At 40.8% G+C, this 19,020-nt stretch overlaps 1 protein-coding gene and 1 non-coding gene across 8 annotated transcripts in view; both read left to right on the plus strand.

The window, feature by feature from the left end:
- PLEKHA7 (pleckstrin homology domain containing A7) overlaps positions 1-19,020 on the plus strand; it is a 326,893-nt gene that overhangs the window by 169,451 nt on the left and 138,422 nt on the right. For all 7 annotated transcript variants that reach the window (XM_061610260.1, XM_061610258.1, XM_061610259.1 and 4 more), the window contains 3 exons: positions 9,810-9,914; positions 11,434-11,506; positions 12,553-12,653. In XM_061610260.1, the coding sequence (XP_061466244.1) occupies positions 9,810-9,914; positions 11,434-11,506; positions 12,553-12,653 (279 nt within the window). The remainder of the gene's footprint in view (positions 1-9,809; positions 9,915-11,433; positions 11,507-12,552; positions 12,654-19,020) is intronic.
- Positions 5,671-5,796, plus strand: LOC133378654 (small nucleolar RNA SNORA54). Its single transcript, XR_009761087.1, has one exon. It is a non-coding gene; the product is annotated as a small nucleolar RNA SNORA54 (small nucleolar RNA).

The raw sequence follows: 19,020 nt of genomic DNA on the forward strand, positions 1-19,020 counted from the left end.
GCATCATGTGCACATCATCAATTAATCATTGAATAAGAATCTGTTGACCCAAAAAGGCAGGATATAAATAATAAATATAACTCTGCTGTTCTGTTATATGAGAAAAAAGAGCAGTTTTATGTATTATCTATTACTATGTATTGCTTAATATTTGAATCGTATTTATATAAGCATTTTAATTCATTTATTATATTTTATTATATGGATATTCTGTTATATGTTGATATTATATTATGTTCTATGAGGTCTTTTGATGAATATAATAATAATTTTATATTATTTTATAATAATTATATAATATTTTTAAAAAAAATAATACCAGAGATGAACATTTTCATATTCCTTTAGCCCATTTTATGAGGCCCTATTATAGGCCCAGCAAGTATTCTGGAAGTGTTCTCCAAGAAATTGCACAGTATCACAAAAAAGGGACTTGCTACATTTTTGCATGTAATTCATTTCACCGCATGTCTGAATATTTTGATTTCATAGACATTTTATCATGTAGATTGCAAAGTTAGTGGGGAGGGAGAGGATTATACCAGTTTTTCCCCACAAAATGGCTATTTCATTAATTTTGTCATCTTTCTCAGAGACAGTTTTACATTTAGTAAAAGCATTGTTTTGCAGACAAGTATGAATATGAAAAGAGAATGCTAGTGGATTTTATTTTTCACATATCCTATAAAAGGTCTGTGCCACATACATTAAATGAATTCAGTAGTAGTATATGAAATAGAATATAATCATTTGAATTATTCATAATTGATAGTTGAGAGTGTATTGTTGAACAGTAAGAATAATTGTCAGCTGGAAATTCAGATTGACAGTTATAGTCTGAAACACACATGTCTTGTTAATTCAAGTATTTATTTTGACTGGAGCAGTCACGTTTTCCTTGAAGGGGGAGAAGATATATTGTTGAAAAGAAAATTGTGCAAGGAAGGATTTCATATTATGATTTTGAACTTGTTTTTCATTGTTATAGAGGGAAAAGGAAACAAATAAAGATCAGTAGTTATTCCACTCAAACTAGTGTCACAATTGCATGCTTGTGTAGCCTTCATGTGCCATTCCCATCCCCCCAATTTCTCAATTTCTATAGCAGGTTTTCCCCATATTGTATATATGTTAGAATAAATTAGCATATCATTGACTATTCCACCAACTGGCATTTCACACACCAACAAGGCAGTGAGCCTTCTCTCCAATTTTTAGAATGAAAGCAAGTTTCTGATGGCTTTGCTATGTAAAGTTTAAAACCTTTCTGAACTGCATAGAGATATACCTCATAAGAACATAAGAACGTAAGAAGAGCGTGCTGGATCAGGCCAGTGGCCCATCTAGTCCAGCATCCTGTTCTCACAGTGGCCAACCAGGTGCCTGGGGGAAGCCCGCAAGCAGGACCCGAGTGCAAGAACCTCAAAGTGAGTTCTTGGCTGGAGTCAGTGTTGTTAAAGTTTTTCACCTGTGAAGATCTTATTGTTCATATGTTGATTGTGGTAAAGTTCAAAATTCAAAGGACACTTGTTCTCCCACAGTTTCACATTAGAGCTCCCATAAGTTCTGTCCATTTCTGCATAATTGTGCACAATTGCTACACACAAATTGACTTACAATGTAGGATTCTTGACAAAGACTCTTAGGAGATGCCTGAATCTGCTTCAGGACAGGAGCAGGAGGTAATTTGTAAAACAAATTAAAACAACAGTTCCTTGTAGTAAGGAATATATGAGTTTGTGAAACAGATGAGAAATTCTTTTACACAAAAACCTGATCTTGTGTAAAAGCAGGGCTGGTGCCAGGCATGACTGGACCCTTGGGCACCAGCCTGTCCCGGGAGTGCAGCTCCTGCCTGTTTGACCTACCTCTTTCCTGGTTTTGCCTCTGCGCGCTGTGTGCGCAGGGCTGCCATCAGCCAAGATGGCAGCAGAGGCTTCTCTAAGAGTCTGATACCCTCGCCGCCATCTTGGTTGATGGCACGCATGTGCGGTATGCTACATGCGCACACATGCCTGTCATCAACCAAGATGGAGGTAAGGGCATCAGCTCCTTAAAGGAGTCTCTGCTGCCATCTTGGTTGATGGTAGCTCTGTACACACAGCATGCACAGCAGCAGCAGACAGGAGAGAGGTAGGTGGAGTGAGCAAACAGGAACTTCCCTCCCTGGAATCCTCAGTAGTGGAATGCTACTCTCCCACCCTAATGAGGGGACCTTCAGGGGGCCCTGTGGGCTGCAGGAGCCCTTGGCCAGGGCCTGACCTGGCCACCTTTTGGTGCCAGCCCTGTGTAAAAGCACTCAGACTCAAGATCAGAATCAGGATCAATATACTATCAGTATTTTAGAAAGGTTTGTTTATTTTTGCTTTAAAAACATGTAAAGATCGTTACTAGGAAACTCCTTCCAGACCAACTCTTGTGTAGACCTTGTTGAGACAGAGAGCAAAGTACCATTTTGTTCATTTCCAAGCAGTACTATTAAAGTGATGATATGTTTGCCTACTTGAATCAGCCAGCAGGGTCAAGTATGACTTCTTTTTTTTCTTCAATGCGCCCCTGATGTGGAGAGCTTTATAGTGTGCTGTGTGCAGATACAGCTCTGGCCCCCTCTCTGGATTGTCACCTTGTAGTGGTGAGTGGGCTTGCATGTTCCAATGAACCCTGTGCGATGCTGTCGGGAGTTATGTACTCCCAGCAGGGTCACCCATGGCGGTAAGGTCAAGGGAGAGGAACCAGACAAAGAACGATCCAAGAGTGTCCTCAACGGCAGAACAGGCGGAGGATAACAATGTGTACGTTACAACTGCTGTGAAGGCGGATGAAGGCTGCAGCAGATAAAGGACTTCCAATTGTCGTGGTATCCCATGCCATTGGATCAAAGCCTTTTTCTGTCAAGATTGTGTGTTGATCGTCATGCACCGATCTCCCTACATAAAACAAATTCACGCACAGGCGTCTTCCAAGAAAATCCATCTGGAAACCTATGTTCTCATTGTGGGAGGCCGTGTGGATCCAGAATTGGCCTCCACAGTCACTTATGGACCTACTGTTAAAGACCTTATCTTGAAAGACAATCTTACTCGTGATCACCAATGAACAACTCTGGCTCCTTTCTTCTTCATCTTGTAAATCCTTTCCTTTGCTCAGATTGAGAGGACAACCAGCTAAAAGAAGTCTGTGTTTGTCTGGCTGTCAGGCTTGAGGATACTTCAGTGGTTTCTTTCATGACTGGGGAGCCCTTTATGACACTGCGGGATAATTCCTGCTGTTGAATAGTTATAAAAATGTTGTGATTTGCAGGTATTAAAAAGAGAGGTTTTACCAAGCTACTTCAGGAAAATTTTGGATCCCAAGGACAACTGCATTTAAGTAAACTTATTTTCTCACTATATCTCCCAGAATAGACGTGAAGGTAGAAGGAAACCAAGAGCAGAAGATAACTGCTGACACTGTGGTAGCTCAAGAAAGGGCAAGGCTTTATTTTTTAATATTAATTTAGACTTTGATTTCACATGAGACAGTCATGGTTTCCCTCAGAGAATCCTGGGAAGTGTGGTTTGTGAAGGGTGCTAAGAGGAGACTCCTATTCTACTGAGAGAGCTCCCGTTGCCAGACTGGTTTAACAGTCAGCCACTCTGCTTGAAGGTCTGTGAGGGGAACAGGGTGTCTCCTAGAAACTCTCAGCACCCTTCACTAACTACACTTCCCAGGATTCTTTGAGAGAAGCCATGACTCTCCAAAGTGAAATAAAGGCCTGGTGTGGATGTGGTCAGGGAAAGCTTTGGTTTAAATTTGTGTGGGAGGCTACATGTGCCTGCTGTAGAATAAAAAGGTGGGGGAAATGCTGAAAAGCAATGATACTGTTCACAATGTTTTCCTTTTGGAAAGGAAAGGGTTTTCCCGTCTGCCAGTGCCCACCCACCCAATCTCCTCCCCCCTCCCCGCCCCTCCCCTGGGTCAGTGTTGGACTAGGACCTGGGAGACCAGGGTTCGAATCCCCACACAGCCATGAAGCTGAGTAGGTGACCTTGGGCCAGTCACTGCCTCTCAGCCTCAGAGGAAGGCAATGGTAAAACCACCTCTGAATACCATTTACCATGAAAACCCTATTCAAAGGGTCGCCATAAGTTCGGTCGACTTGAAGGCAGTCCATTTCCATTTTCAAACATGATTGCACAGAAATAAATTCCATTGAACTCAAAAAGTATGCAAATGATCAAACTAGGGTTGCCTGGCCCAGCCTCCAGGAGGTATTCTGTATCTTTAAAAGTTGTGCAGGGGGAAGGTAGAATTTCACCTAGTGGTTTTTCCCATTACAGTGTTGCAAGAAAACCTGTACTTGGCTGAATTTTCTCTTCTCTTAAAGATACAGAATCATTCTCAGGCCCTGAACCTGGCAACCCTAGATCAAACCCACCCTCCCTTTTCCTTCCTATCCCCTCCCTCTTGCCCCTTCCCTCCCCCTCCCTCTTGCCCCTTCCCTCCCCATCCCCTTCAAATCCCCTCCTTCTCCTTCCAAAGAATGTTACCAAATTCTTCCAAGCTACACAGCAAGTGGATTGAACTGTGAAAGACCAACCTAAATTGTGTTTGCATTTTGACAAATTTGTAGGGCAGTACAATATCTCAGAGAGGAGGTCAGGTCTCCTGCTCCCCTGGTACATTCACTATAGCTGCCCAATTCCCCTGCTTTTTAAAGTTTGATAGAAATATCTGTGGGCTATAGGTACGTTCTTAAACCGCAAGGTTTTTTCCTATTAGTGAATCATGATTTATAACCATAGTTAAAGATAGTGGTGACGGAGAAGAGACATTAACTATGATCCTGGGCTTGGACAATGCTCTAACCCAGCCTTGTCCAACCTTTGGGTCCCCAGATGTTGCTGGACTACAGTTTCCATTATTCCTGACCATTGGCCATGCTGGCTGGGGCTGATGGGAGTTGTACTCCAACAACATCTTGGGGACCCAAAGTTTGGGAAAGGCTGTTCTAAGCCTAAAAAGCCTAGGGAGGGGGGAAACAGCTGCAGACTCCTCCTCAAGAGCCAGCACATTCGTACTAAGCCATGGCTTGACTTAACATGTTGTGTGAATGCGGTCAGTGTATAAAGTGGGGGAGGATCTGAAAGAGAAGCTTTTATCTCAAAATACCAGGATTTAGGCAGCAGGGGGTTTGCATAAAAGCTGAAGTCTAGAGTCATTTCCCGATAGTAGTTTCCCCTCTTTTGCCCAGCATAAGTTAAGACACCATTGTTATATCTAACAGATCTGAACAAGCTCCAGCATCGTTTAACATTACCACATTATCTGTTTTACTCTTGGTAGTATTGTTTAACTTTCTGAGGCCTCCTAGAGACTGACTGTCAGTTCAGAACATAAGAACATAAGAAGAGCCTGCTGGATCAGGCCAGTGGCCCATCTAGTCCAGCATACTGTTCTCTACTAAAATAATTTTAAAATGTGATCATTAATATTTCTTGTAAATTCTCCAGAAAACCTAATGAAGTGATCTGATTAAAATAATACATGGCAGAGCCCATTGTAAGCTTGTGTTACCAGGATGTTCAGCAGTTTTCCCTTTCTAAAGCTTCAGAAAATAACTGCACGTGTTCCAGAGCTGTGCCTAATGAAACTGGGCAGGAAAATGCTTTGGTCTAATATAGTAGTCATTTGCACTGTTCATAACCTGTTGACAGCCTCTTCTGTTAATGGGTTCCATTCCAGTGCTACAGTAACACCCAAAATGAGAAAAAGCTGGCAATTTTTGCATGTCTGTTATCTCTGTTGGGGATACTATATTATTGATTGATTTTGTTTTTTGTATTTCTTATCTGCTCTTTATCAGAAGGTCCCAGGGTGCTAACAGCATATAAAATGCAATACAATTAAAACAATAAAATGCCTGAACTCCACCCATAACCCCAAAAGAGTAATTCCCTACAATAAATAAAGACACCAGAACCATTTTTTCAGTTTGCTTCAATTTTCAATGGCCAGGGTAAAGAGGGGCATCTTCAGCAACCAACAGAAGCTATAAAGATATGGTACCAGATGCACCTGAGTGTGGAGGGAGTTCTGCATTCTTGGAGCCATCACCAAGAAGGCCCTATCACAAGCTACTGCCACTAGGACCTCTTGAAAGTAGTGGAATCTCTAGGAGGGACTCCTTCACTGCGCTTATCTCTGGGCTGGCTTAATAGGAAGGGAGTTGTTTTTTCAGATACTTAGGGGTCAAGTCATTTAGGGCTTTAAACGCTAATGTGGGGACCTTGAATTAGGCTTGGAACTAATAGGCACCCAGTGTAGCTGCTTCCGAACAGGTGTTATATGCATTCTTTTAGCTGTCCCTACCAACTGTTTGACTGCTGCATTTTGCACCAGTTGCAGCTTCTGAACTGTTTAAAGGCGGGTCCATGTAGAATGCATTGCAATAGTCTAATCTGGAGGTTGTCAGAGCATAGGGTATATGGTAGCCAAGTCATCTTTGTTCAAAAGAGGCCATAGCTGACGAACCAGCTTGGAGCTGGAAATAGTCAGTCCTAGCTGAAGAGGCTACTTGAACTTCCAGTGACAATGATGGATTCAGGAGTAGCCCCAAGCTAGATACCTGCTCCTTCCATGGGAGTACAATACTGTCCAAAGCAGGCTTCCTCCCCACATTTTGGACTTGGAACACATAATACCTCCATCTTGTCTGGATTCAGTTTCAGTTTCTTGGCCCACATCCAGCCTGCCATAGTCTCCAGGCACTGATCTAGCACTTGATTCAGATGGTACAGAGAGAGAGTTGGGTGTTATCTGCATATTGATGACACCTTACTCCAAATCTCCTGATGATATCTCACAGTACATAAGAACATAAGAAGAGCCTGCTGGATCAGGCCAGTGGCCCATCTAGTCCAGCATCCTGTTCTCACAGTGGCCAACCAGGTGCCTGGGGGAAGCCCACAAGCAGGACCCGAGTGCAAGAACACTCTCCCTTCCTGAGGCTTCCAGCAACTGGTTTTCAGAAGCATGCTGCCTCTGACTAGGGTGGCAGAGCACAGACATCATGGCTAGTAGCCATTGATAGCCCAGTCCTCCATGAATTTGTCTAATCTTCTTTTAAAGCCATCCAAGCTGGTGGCCATTACTGCATCTTGTGGGAGCAAATTCCATAGTTTAACTATGCACTGAGTAAAGAAGTACTTCCTTTTGTCTGTCCTGAATCTTCCAACATTCAACTTCTTTGAATGTCCACGAGTTCTTGTATTATGAGAGACGGAGAAGAACTTTTCTCTATCCACTTTCTCAATGCCATGCATAATTTTATACACTTCTATCATGTCTCCTCTGACCCGCCTTTTCTCTAAACTAAAAAGCCCCAAACGCTGCAACCTTTCCTCATAAGGGAGTCGCTCCATCCCCTTGATCATTCTGGTTGTCCTCCTCTGAACCTTTTCCAACTCTATAATATCCTTTTTGAGATGAGTCGACCAGAACTGTACACAGTATTCCAAATGCGGCCGCACCATAGATTTATACAATGGCATTATGATATTGGCTCTTTTATTTTCAATACCTTTCCTAATTATTGCTAGCATGGAATTTGCCTTTTTCACAGCTGCCGCACACTGGGTCGACATTTTCATCGTGCTGTCCACTACAACCCCAAGGTCTCTCTCCTGGTCGGTCACTGCCAGTTCAGACCCCATGAGCGTATGTGTGAAATTCAGATTTTTTGCTCCAATATGCATAATTTTACACTTGTTTATATTGAATTGCATTTGCCATTTTGCTGCCCATTCACTCAGTTTGAAGAGGTTTTTCTGGAGCTCTTCACAATCCCTTTTTGTTTTAACAACCCTGAACAATTTAGTATCATCAGCAAACTTGGCCACTTCACTGCTCACTCCTAATTCTAGGTCATTAATGAGCAAGTTGAAAAGTACAGGTCCCAATATCGATCCTTGAGGGACTCCACTTTCTACAGCCCTCCATTGGGAGAACTGTCCATTTATTCCTACTCTCTGCTTTTCTGCTTCTTAACCAATTCCTTATCCACAAGAGGACCTCTCCTCTTATTCCATGACTGCTAAGCTTCCTCAGAAGTCTTTGGTGAGGTACCTTATCAAACGCTTTTTGAAAGTCTAAGTACACTATGTCCACTGGATCACCTCTATATACTTGTTGACACTCTCAAAGAATTCTAATAGGTTACTGAGACAGGACTTTCCCTTGCAGAAGCCATGCTGGCTCTGCTTCAGCAAGGCTTGTTCTTCTATGTGCTTAGTTAATCTAGCTTTAATCATACTTTCTACCAGTTTTCCAGGGACAGAAGTTAAGCTAACTGGCCTGTAATTTCCGGGATCCCCCCTGGAACCCTTTTTGAAAATTGGCGTTACATTTGCCACTTTCCAGTCCTCAGGCATGGAGGAGGACCCGAGGGACAAGTTACATATTTTAGTTAGCAGATCCGCAAGTTCACATTTGAGTTCTTTGAGAACTCTCGGGTGGATGCCATCCGGGCCCGGTGATTTGTCAGTTTTTATATTGTCCATTAAGCTTAGAACTTCCTCTCTCGTTACCACTATTTGTCTTAGTTCCTCAGAATCCCTTCCTGCAAATGTTAGTTCAGGTTCAGGGATCTGCCCTATATCTTCCACTGTGAAGACAGATGAAAAAAATTCATTTAGCTTCTCTGCAATCTCCTTATCATTCTTTAGTACACCCTTGACTCCCTTATCATCCAAGGGTCCAATCGCCTCCCTAGATGGTCTCCTGCTTTGAATGTATTTATAGAATTTTTTGTTGTTGGTTTTTATGTTCTTAGCAATGTGCTCCTCAAATTCTTTTTTAGCAAATCTTATTGTCTTCTTGCATTTCTTTTGCCAGAGTTTGTGTTCCTTTTTATTTTCTTCATTCGGACAAGACTTCCATTTTCTGAAGGAAGACTTTTTGCCTGTAAGAGCTTCCTTGACTTTGCTCATTAACCATGCTGGCATCTTCTTGGCCCTGGTGGTACCTTTTCTGATCTGCGGTATGCACTCCAGTTGAGCTTCTAATATAGTGTTTTTAAACAACTTCCAAGCATTTTCGAGTGATGTGACCCTCTGGACTTTGTTTTTCAGCTTTCTTTTTACCAATCCCCTCATTTTTGTGAAGTTTCCTCTTTTGAAGTCAAATGTGACCGTGTTGGATTTTCTTGGCAATTGGCCATTTACATGTATGTTTAATTTAATAGTACTATGGTCACTGCTCCCAATCGGTTCAACAACAATTACATCTCGCACCAGGTCCCAGTCCCCACTGAGGATTAAGTCCAGGGTTGCTGTCCCTCTGGTCGGTTCCATGACCAACTGATCTAGGGCATAGTCATTTAGAATATCTAGAAATTTTGCTTCTTTGTCATGACTGGAACACATATGCGGCCAGTCTATGTCCGGATAGTTGAAGTCACCCATTACTACCATTACTATTAAGAGTCCTATAAACATCTTGGATATAGTATTTTAGGTTAGCCCCAAGATACAAATATAAAGACCAAGATATACCCCCAATTGAGCATGTTTTCCCTGTAGAAAGAATTTGCTGAAGAAATGGATTCTGAGAGAGAATTTGAGGAAATGGTATCATATATTGCAAAAGGATATAATGGTATTTCAGCTATGTACTAAATGATAATATCCACTTTTTGTGGGAAAATGGTCTAACTGCTACATTATTGTGTAACAAAATAGGGAATGTTATAAAAATACATTGTCTGAGTACTTTCTATGTTTGTCTCTTGTCAAATACCGACTAATGCTATCTTACGTTTATTTTTTAAGGTGGTAAAATCTGGCAATAAAATACACAGTTTTGGGAAGAGGGACCATGCTATAAGGAGAAACCCTAATGTTCCTGTTGTGGTAAGAGGCTGGCTTCATAAACAAGTGAGTCTGTAATTATCTAGGTTTATGTGTTTCAACTAGTTAAACTGTCTGATGAAGATGAAAGTTTTTTGCATATAATTTAGAATGGTGGAGATGAGTACATGGAACTCCAATTTTATGTGATCAGGGAATCTCAGAATTGATCCTTGAAACCTTGCATGTTTAAAAAATTGTTTTCTGTCCCTTGTATATAGGTGCATAGTGTGTGTGTAGATATTGTTGCATTATAAAACACATTTATTTTATGAAAATGTTAATGTGCAGCTAGTTCTGCAAATGAGTTATCTAGCTATTGTTAACACATAATAAAAAGTATACTGTCTTTCCTTATGTTACTTATGATCAAATAGTGATTGTTTGGTGACAATAGCCCACCTGTGAGAACCTTTAACCCAACTGTAATTTGTGTGTGTGAGACAGAATATGTACCACAGTCATCACATTATATACTGTAGGAGTATTTGGTTTACAGCCTAGGATGCTATGTATTTAAGGCAAATAGGAATAAAAGCTCATTCATATCAAAGTGCAGACACTTCCAGCTGAAAGAGTATAACCTGAATAACTTTCCAGAAGGCAATAAACATAATATACCAATATTTATAAATATAATTCAGAAAATTGTTTAAATTATTACAATGCTCATATGTTCTATACATATATTACCTTAACTAATTTTATCTTAGAAAATTACAGGACAGTCCTGGGTAGCATGTAAGAAATAAGCAGGCAAGCAAGTTCTCTGGAAACAAAAAGGTCATTGGGTAGTGCATGAAAGATGAATCCTATCTATATCAATATTACCACTATGATAATGCAAAACTTTTTCTTCCTTAATGATCAGGTGGATTCCAATTAGTGCCCTTGTGCTCATGAAAGAGCTTTTAATCCAGTGGATGCCTCCATTAGCAAAAGAAGAGGGGAGGAGATTTTTTCCTGATTCCTGCACCCTTCTGGATACCTCAGCACTCCCTGAAAATCAACTAAAAACAGTTGGGGGACCCCCTCCCAGAACAGGGTGGAGAGTGGCATGGAGGGGTGCAGGGGGAATGGGGAATCAGTAGAAATTACTGCTGGATAAAAAAATTTTTAATGATCTTAAGAGCACTTCCACCCAGTAACTAAGAGTGGTATTCTCTGCTAGTCCTACTCAGAATAGACCTATTGAAGTTCATAGACATGATTAACTTAGGTTCATTAATTTAAATGGGTCTACACTGAGTAGGACTGAGTTGAATACAGCAAATATTTTCAAATTTGGACAGTGGTGTGAGAAAATAATGATACTGGAAGGTTATGCCAAAACTTCGCATTATTCTTGATTAGCAGATTTTCAGATGTTAAAGATCTATAGCCATTTGTTGTTCACCGCCCAGAGAGCTTTTGCTAGTCGGGCGGTATATAAGTGTAATAAATAAATAAATAAAATAAAAATAAATAAATTTCAAACTCTAGTGCATAGCTGTGCTGCTTTTTCCAATGTATTGAAATTTTAGTCTTTTATTATTTATATTTTCAGGATAGTTCTGGCATGAGATTATGGAAGAGACGATGGTTTGTGCTTACTGATTATTGTTTATTTTACTACAAAGGTTAGTGAATAAAGTTCTGATTTTAAGAATTTTTATGCAACTGATAACTGATCCTGAATGATTCATTTGTGTCTGAAATCTTAGAAACTGAGCTTTTTAGTGTTTGAAATGTCTAGGAGAATACTAGGGAGCAACCCCCTCCTTTCCCTACCTCTTGCTTCCATTAATTTCAGAGGGGCATATGCAGTAGATATTTTTGGTGGATTTTACTCTTACACATGTCTCATGCTTTTGATTGGAGAACATTCATGCATACCAACGTTAACACCACATTTTGTAATGTTGTGATGATAAATCAACTGCCATACTCAGTTCTTGATGACAAAGCAAGAATTGTAATTGGGTTGTTGCTCTCTCTCTCTCTCTCTCTTTCTCTCGTCTTCTTCAAACAACTCTGGATTTCTAGAAATACTGCACTGTTTCTTTGAAGAATGAATAATCATAATGGTCTGGAAAATTCAGAGCCCTTGATCCCTCCACTGTGACATGGAGCAGAAATATTTGTGTTTGCATTGCTATTACTTTAATATATCACTTCTATAATATATTATCCATTGTAATTTTGTTTATTTGTTAGTCACAGATAACTTTAATAAAACATATGAAAGAACTGATAAATGTATTTGTCCATCTAGCCCAGTATTGTCTGTTCCATCTGGCAGCAGGTTATCAGGGCCTGTGGCAGAGTTTTTCGCATTACCTGCTAAATCCTTTTCACTGGAAATGCCAGGGATTGAACTTGGAAACCTGAGCACACGTTCTCTCCCACCAAGCCATAGACCCCCCCCTTTCTGTCAACCTGTATCTCAACTGCCATATACTACTTTTGAACAATGGTGCAGTGGCTCGTGGGACTATATTGTTTCTTTTACAATCTTGGCTCAACTGCCCCAGCCTCAAAAGAACTACGTAAGTCCTTCACACAGCACAGCTAACATAAGTCATGCTGCATATGGGCTTTTGAACAATACGTGGGGATATCATGCATGCATTTTGTGTTTCAGTTAAAGTGTGAAGGTTAATTTGTTTCTTTCTTGATTCAAAAGATAGCAGAGAAGAATCTGTTCTTGGAAGTATACCATTGCCTAGCTATGTAATATCAACAGTTGGACCTGAAGATCATATAAACCGCAAGTACTCCTTTAAGGTACGTTTAGTAATTGCAAAACTTGTGATTTATTTTAAACAATAAACTTGCTACATTTTTAGAAATGTCATATTAAAGTTAGAGGTTACAGGTATATAAAATCATTTCTTGGCATATTTTTCATACATATCTGAAGCAGAATACAAAGAGCCATGTGTAGAGTTTCTGCACACGCATCCGAATCTGTCCCTCCCAACACAGTCTCTTGTGCTTCCTATTAAGTCAGTTGCCCTTTCTTGAATGGATTTCAATATAATGTGACATGCTACAATTGGAAGGGAAATCTGGAGAGTCCCTGTGTATTTGTAGAAGATCTTGCGTGCACGTGTAAGACTTTGAGCCTTCTTGTATTTTTATGACAGCATTATCTATTTTCTTTCAAGTCTAAATAATTATATTTGTCTATACAAATCATAAACTCAGTGCTACTCAGATGTAGGTCTAATTGAGTTTAATGGAGTTCACACCCAAATAAGTATAAAATATGGTAATCCTATTTTTCTTCCCTTTAATCATTTTATTTCAAAATAATTGTTTTGTTTGTATTAAATAAATGTAGCTGTTAACAATTCATAGCAGGTGAATCTGTTATAGCAGGTGAATCAAGTGAGGTATCCAGAGCACAGCCTTGTCCCGATTTCTTGGATGAGTTTCAGTTGGTGCAGCTTGAGGATGTTGACAAGGTGCTTGGACAGGTTTGTGCAACCACTTCTGTGCTGGATCCTTGCCCTTCTTGGCTAATAAAAGCTAGCAGGGATGGAACAGCCAGCTGGGCCAGGGCAGTGATTAATGCCTCTCTGCGAGAGGGGGTGGTCCCTGGCTGCCTGAAAGAGGCGGTAGTGAGACCACTCCTGAAGAGACCCTCCCTGGACCCAGAAAATCTTAATAACTATAGGCCGGTAGCAAATGTTCCATTCCTGGGCAAGGTCCTTGAACGAGTGGTTGCGGGCCACCTCCAGACACTCTTGGATGATGAGACCGATTATCTGGATCCATTTAAGTCGGGTTTCAGGCCTGGTTTTGGCACAGAAACAGCCTTGGTCGCCCTGTATGATGACCTCTGTCCGGAGAGAGACAGGGGGAGTGTGACTCGCTTGATTCTCCTTGATCTCTCAGCGGCTTTCGATACCATCGACCATAGTATCCTTCTGGGGAGACTGGCTGAGTTGGGAGTGGGAGGTACTGCATCGCGGTGGTTCCGCTCCTACTTGGCAGGTTGCCTCCAGAAGGTGGTGCTTGGGGAACATTGCTTGGCACCCTGGACTCTCCAGTATGGGGTTCCACAGGGGTCAGTTCTGTCCCCCATGCTGTTCAACATCTACATGAAACTGTTGGGTGCAGTCATCCAGAGCTTTGGAGTGAGTTGCCATCAGTATGCTGATGACACACAGCTCTATTTCTCCTTTTCATCTTCTTCAGGTGAGGCTGTCAATGTGCTGAACCGGTGCCTGGCTGCGATAATGGACTGGATGAGGGCTAATAAACTGAGGCTCAATCCAGACAAGTCTGAAATGCTGCTAGTGGGTGGTTCTTCTGACCAGATGGTGGATGTCGAACCTGTCCTGGATGGGGTTGCACTCCCCCTGAAGGAGCAGGTTCGTAGCTTGGGGGTTCTCCTAGAACCATCTCTGTCACTTGAGGCTCAGGTAGCCTCGGTGGCACGGAATGCCTTCTACCAACTTCGGTTGGTGGCCCAACTACGTCCCTATCTGGACAGGGATAACCTGGCTTCAGTTGTCCATGCTCTGGTAACCTCCAGATTAGATTACTGCAATGCACTCTACGTGGGGCTGCCTTTGAAAACGGTTCGGAAACTGCAGCTTGTGCAAAATGCAGCGGCCAGATTGGTAACAGGGACCAGAAGGTCCGAACATATAAAACCGATTCTGGCCCACTTGCATTGGCTGCCTGTATGTTTCCGAGCTCGATCCAAGATGCTGGTTTTGACCTATAAAGCCTTACATGGCTTGGGACCACAATACCTGATGGAACGCCTCTCCCGATACAAACCCACCTGTACACTACATTCAAGATCAAAGGCCCTCCTCCGGGTGCCTATTCTGAGGGAAGCTGGGAATCTGGCAACAAGGGAGAGGGCCTTCTCAGTGGTGGCCCCCAAATTACGGAATGATCTGCCTGATGAGGTGCGCATGGTGCCAGCACTGTTATCTTTTCAGTGCCAGGTCAAGACTTTCCTCTTCTCCCAGGCATTTTAGCGTGTTTTTAAAATTGTTTTAAATTTTTTTTAAAAGATGTGTTTTTAAATTTGTATATTTATTTTAATGTTTTTAATTACTGTAAACCACCCAGAGAGCTTCGGCTATGGGGCGGTACACAAGTACAATAAATAGATAAATAAATAAATACATACATACATACACACACACACACACACACACACACACACATACATACATAAATTCATGATAAAACTAGCCACTGCATTTTTGCAAAAAAAAAAAAAAAAAAATGGTAGTGTTTAACTCCACTTTTGTGACTTTAGTTGTCAACTTATCATTGAGCACAGTGGAGCTTGATTCTGGGTGAGCATGCTAAGATTAATGTGGCTGTTAAAGTTGTTAATTATTCAGTCTTTCATATAATCAAAAATAATAATTTTGTCATTTAAGAAGGAAAAAATATATGTCCAAGGAGGGTGAGCAGCTAGTTTATGTCCCTGAATATAATTTGATGATTATTTCATTTATCGATTTTGTATATTTTAAAATAATTAAATTTAAAACACAGTTTTGATACAGTTGGTGGCTATTAAAATTGTATGATGTGGTTCATATGTCATGGCCAACTCATGTTTTAATTACTGAGAATTTGCTGTGGGCTGATATGTTCCTTTCCCCTTCCTTCTCCTCTTCCTTGCACATACTGAATCCCTCCTTCACTTCTTATGATAATTGTAGTTCATCATGATGTCCAAATCAGGCAAACTATAGTTAGTGCTAACTGTATTTTGCTTGCAGTCCAGATGAATGTAGCATTAACTGTTGTCACTCAGGTGCCCAGTATGGCTGGCATCCTGAGTGTGCTAATTCCCTGGCTCAAAGGGAAAACCTTTGTTTTGTAGGTGACTATCCAAAGGTCACAGGCTCTTGTGAGCACAACAGAAAAAGCAAACCTTGGTGTATGCTATATGTATTTTTTGTATTGATTTTTTAAAATTACAAATTTATTAAGAAAAGAAAAAAGGAGAAAAAGAAAAAAGCATTATCTATAATGTATTAATAGGAGATAAACTTGTCCTTAATGTTGAGAAGAGGCAAGTAGTGCTGGTCTATTGCTAATGCCTAACTTTGCACATATTTGCTAAATGTCACCATGACCATGCATCTTGATTTGGCCATTAGTTAGCTCTGGTAAGAACAAAGTTGGTTCCCTAACAAGTAGTTCACTTACTGGCAGGAGTGGCTGGCACAGTGGACAGGTGCGGTGGAGCTGTCATTGCCACTTAACTGGGTGGTGGTGGGTCAGGGCAGAAGTGAAGATGGGGTTGTGCAGCCAATACAGTGCTCCTGCACTATACCTGCATGACCCCAATCTCACTACTCCCCTGCCCAACCTCTGCACTACCCTGGTAAGTGGCAGTGATGCCAGTTTCAGGAGGACGGCTCTGTGGCATTGCCCCACTGCACTGTCTACTCCTGTCCATTGGTAAACTCATCAACAATTGTTTGAGTCCTTTATGGACAGGCTCTTCCATCTCGGTTTTGCATACAGAATTCCATCATCACCCTGCTTTTTTGCACTCAGGATTCAAGGCCAAGTACAATTTGGTCTTAGTGTACTTGTCTCACTACTGCTCCTTAAAACTGCCCTCTATCATTATTTATAAAAATGTTTACCCATTTTTCATTATAAAATAATTTCAAAGTGGGGTACAGTACCAGTACAACATAATCAAATCATATCAGTTGATAAATAAATGTGCTGACGTGTGTTTCTATAGTGTATGCTATTAACTGTTGGTTTTATTCATTTTGCTTTTTTATAAACTTGTTTTTGATGTTGATCTTTATTGATAATTTTAATATATATTTGATATTCTTTGTAAACTGCTTAGAGGTTTTATTTACAATTAAGTGGTATACAGATTTGTAACAAAAAATAAAATATAGAAATGCAAAAGCAACAAAACTAAATACAGTTAAATAACTGTAGTGTTTATAAAGTGCAGCAATGCAGATTTAATCAAAAGCCTGGTGAATAACTTGGTCTTCAGTTCTGAAAGCTTATAAGACTGGGCGGGGGGGGGAGATCACGTTTGGGGTGCCTGCACTGAGAGTGTCTGGGAGCCAAGCCTGCAACCAGACAAAACATGCCTTTTTTCCTTCCTGCAGTCAGGCCTTGTAAGGCAGATAAGAAACAGCTGGGGAGAGAGCGAGCTGTGGACAATAAGGATTCAGAGTTCCTTTATAAATGAGGAAGAAAAGAAGGGGCAGTTCCACCATAGCCAAAGCCCAACAGGTGCTGGAGTGGAGCTTGAGGTGCTGGTAGGCCACAGAGCAAAGCCTCAGTCTACAAATCGGTGCCCCAATAAGGAACTGCCAGATTTTATTTAGTGAGAAAATCAAGTGTGATGCAACACCCTGTCCCTAATAAATAGCTGTGAATCGAACATTCCAGTGGTTATTGTAATTTGCATGAAGGAAGAAATGGCCCACGGCATAGTCATGGGATCTTTTGGTGTACTCCTACCCATGGAAGCCCAAAGTGATAGGTATTAAGGATATTCCGAATTTATGCCATATTAAATAATAATGGTATCCATGATTTGTTCTAGAACTACATTTTGCTCCACAGCAGAGGTTCCCAGACTGTGATCCATGGACCACCAGTTGTCCACAGGCTTCATTTAGGTGGTCTGCAGCATGTCCACATTAAATAGTCATATTTATTTTTAATTACATTTTATTTCTTCCTTTATTTCTTAAATTGTATTTTATTGTATTTGTCATGAACTGCTGCCAGTTCAGTCCCAGGACTCAATTCCCAAACCTAGGGCAATTGATCCTGGCCAGGCACAACCCGTGCCTCCCTTACCAGGGTTGAGTAACCCAACACCAACCCTGCAAGGTAGGTAGACTGGCACCACCCTTTAATCCTAGCCCCCCACTCTGGACCAAGGGAAACCCAAAGTGCCAGAAAAAGACCTGCCAAGGATTCCAGGAGCCAAGAGCCAAGAATGCACTCCTTGTCTTGGAGCCTTTGGCAAAATATCCAAATATACAGTAGTCTACTACTACTGCCTTACTTCCAACCATTTGAGTGTCAGCTTCTTCCTCCTTCTTCATCTCCACTTGCCTTTGTAGAAGCAGGGAGGAAGATAGGGACAAAATCAAAATTAGTTGGATCCATCTGTCATTAGCTCTGGCTCCATCTACTGTTGGCCCCCCTGCCTTCTGCCCTACCAGTTCCAATGGGCACCAGCCTCCACTGATGCTGTTCATGTCTGCAATCCCACACCAACTTATTTGAGAGTAATGGGACCTACTTCTGAGTACATATATATAGGATTGCACTGTGCATCCTTAATTCTTACTGGAGGTAACAGCAATATGCATGATTTTAAATTAAAAATATCAAGAAATATATTGGGCTTCGTATTTTGAAACTTAAAAGTGTGATTAATTATTACATCAATGTAGACTTGTTTGTTTGTACAACGGAATACAAATAAGCAATGGCTGAGTTTTGAAGCATCTATACTTAAAAAAGTTTAAAGAGAAACTCCTGGTTGTGTTATCTTCTTTCCCTTTAAGCACTTCTTGGTCTTAATCCCTGAACCTGCTTCATAAACTTAATATTACAGGTTCAATGAGGGAGCTTCTTAAAGGAAATAACACATTTCTATTACATCCAAAATCTTTCAGTAAAAACTATATTCTTTTTCCGGTTGGTATCAGTATGCATCTGTGCATATTTGACATCAGATTAAGGAAATACCTACTTCATATTGTTCCCAAGAAACCTTAGCATGGCTTCCAGTGTTTATATTTCTTGTTCTTTTAAAATAATCCATCTGTTCTTGGATCCCAGGTTTAAGTTGAAGACATCTTCACTTCAACAATAAGTTGTATATCACCATGTAGGAGGGAAGAAAGCATTAATTTTTTTAGAAGTTCCAAACCTTATTTTTAATAATGTCACATTCTGTCAGTTTTAAAGTAACAAGTTCTAGCTAACCAGAATTGTATCATTCATTAGCTATAAAACGTCTCTAATCAGTTCAGTGCATTTAAATGCAATTTGAAATAAAAAGCATAGCAAGAGTATGTGCAAATTTAAAGGGGGAGGGAATCCACACATGGAAGAAGTGGGTGGAAATATAAGACCTATCACATTCGATCTCTTC

This window comes from Rhineura floridana, chromosome 2 (assembly GCF_030035675.1).
Source record: "Rhineura floridana isolate rRhiFlo1 chromosome 2, rRhiFlo1.hap2, whole genome shotgun sequence".
Classification (NCBI taxonomy): Eukaryota; Metazoa; Chordata; class Lepidosauria; order Squamata; family Rhineuridae; genus Rhineura; species Rhineura floridana.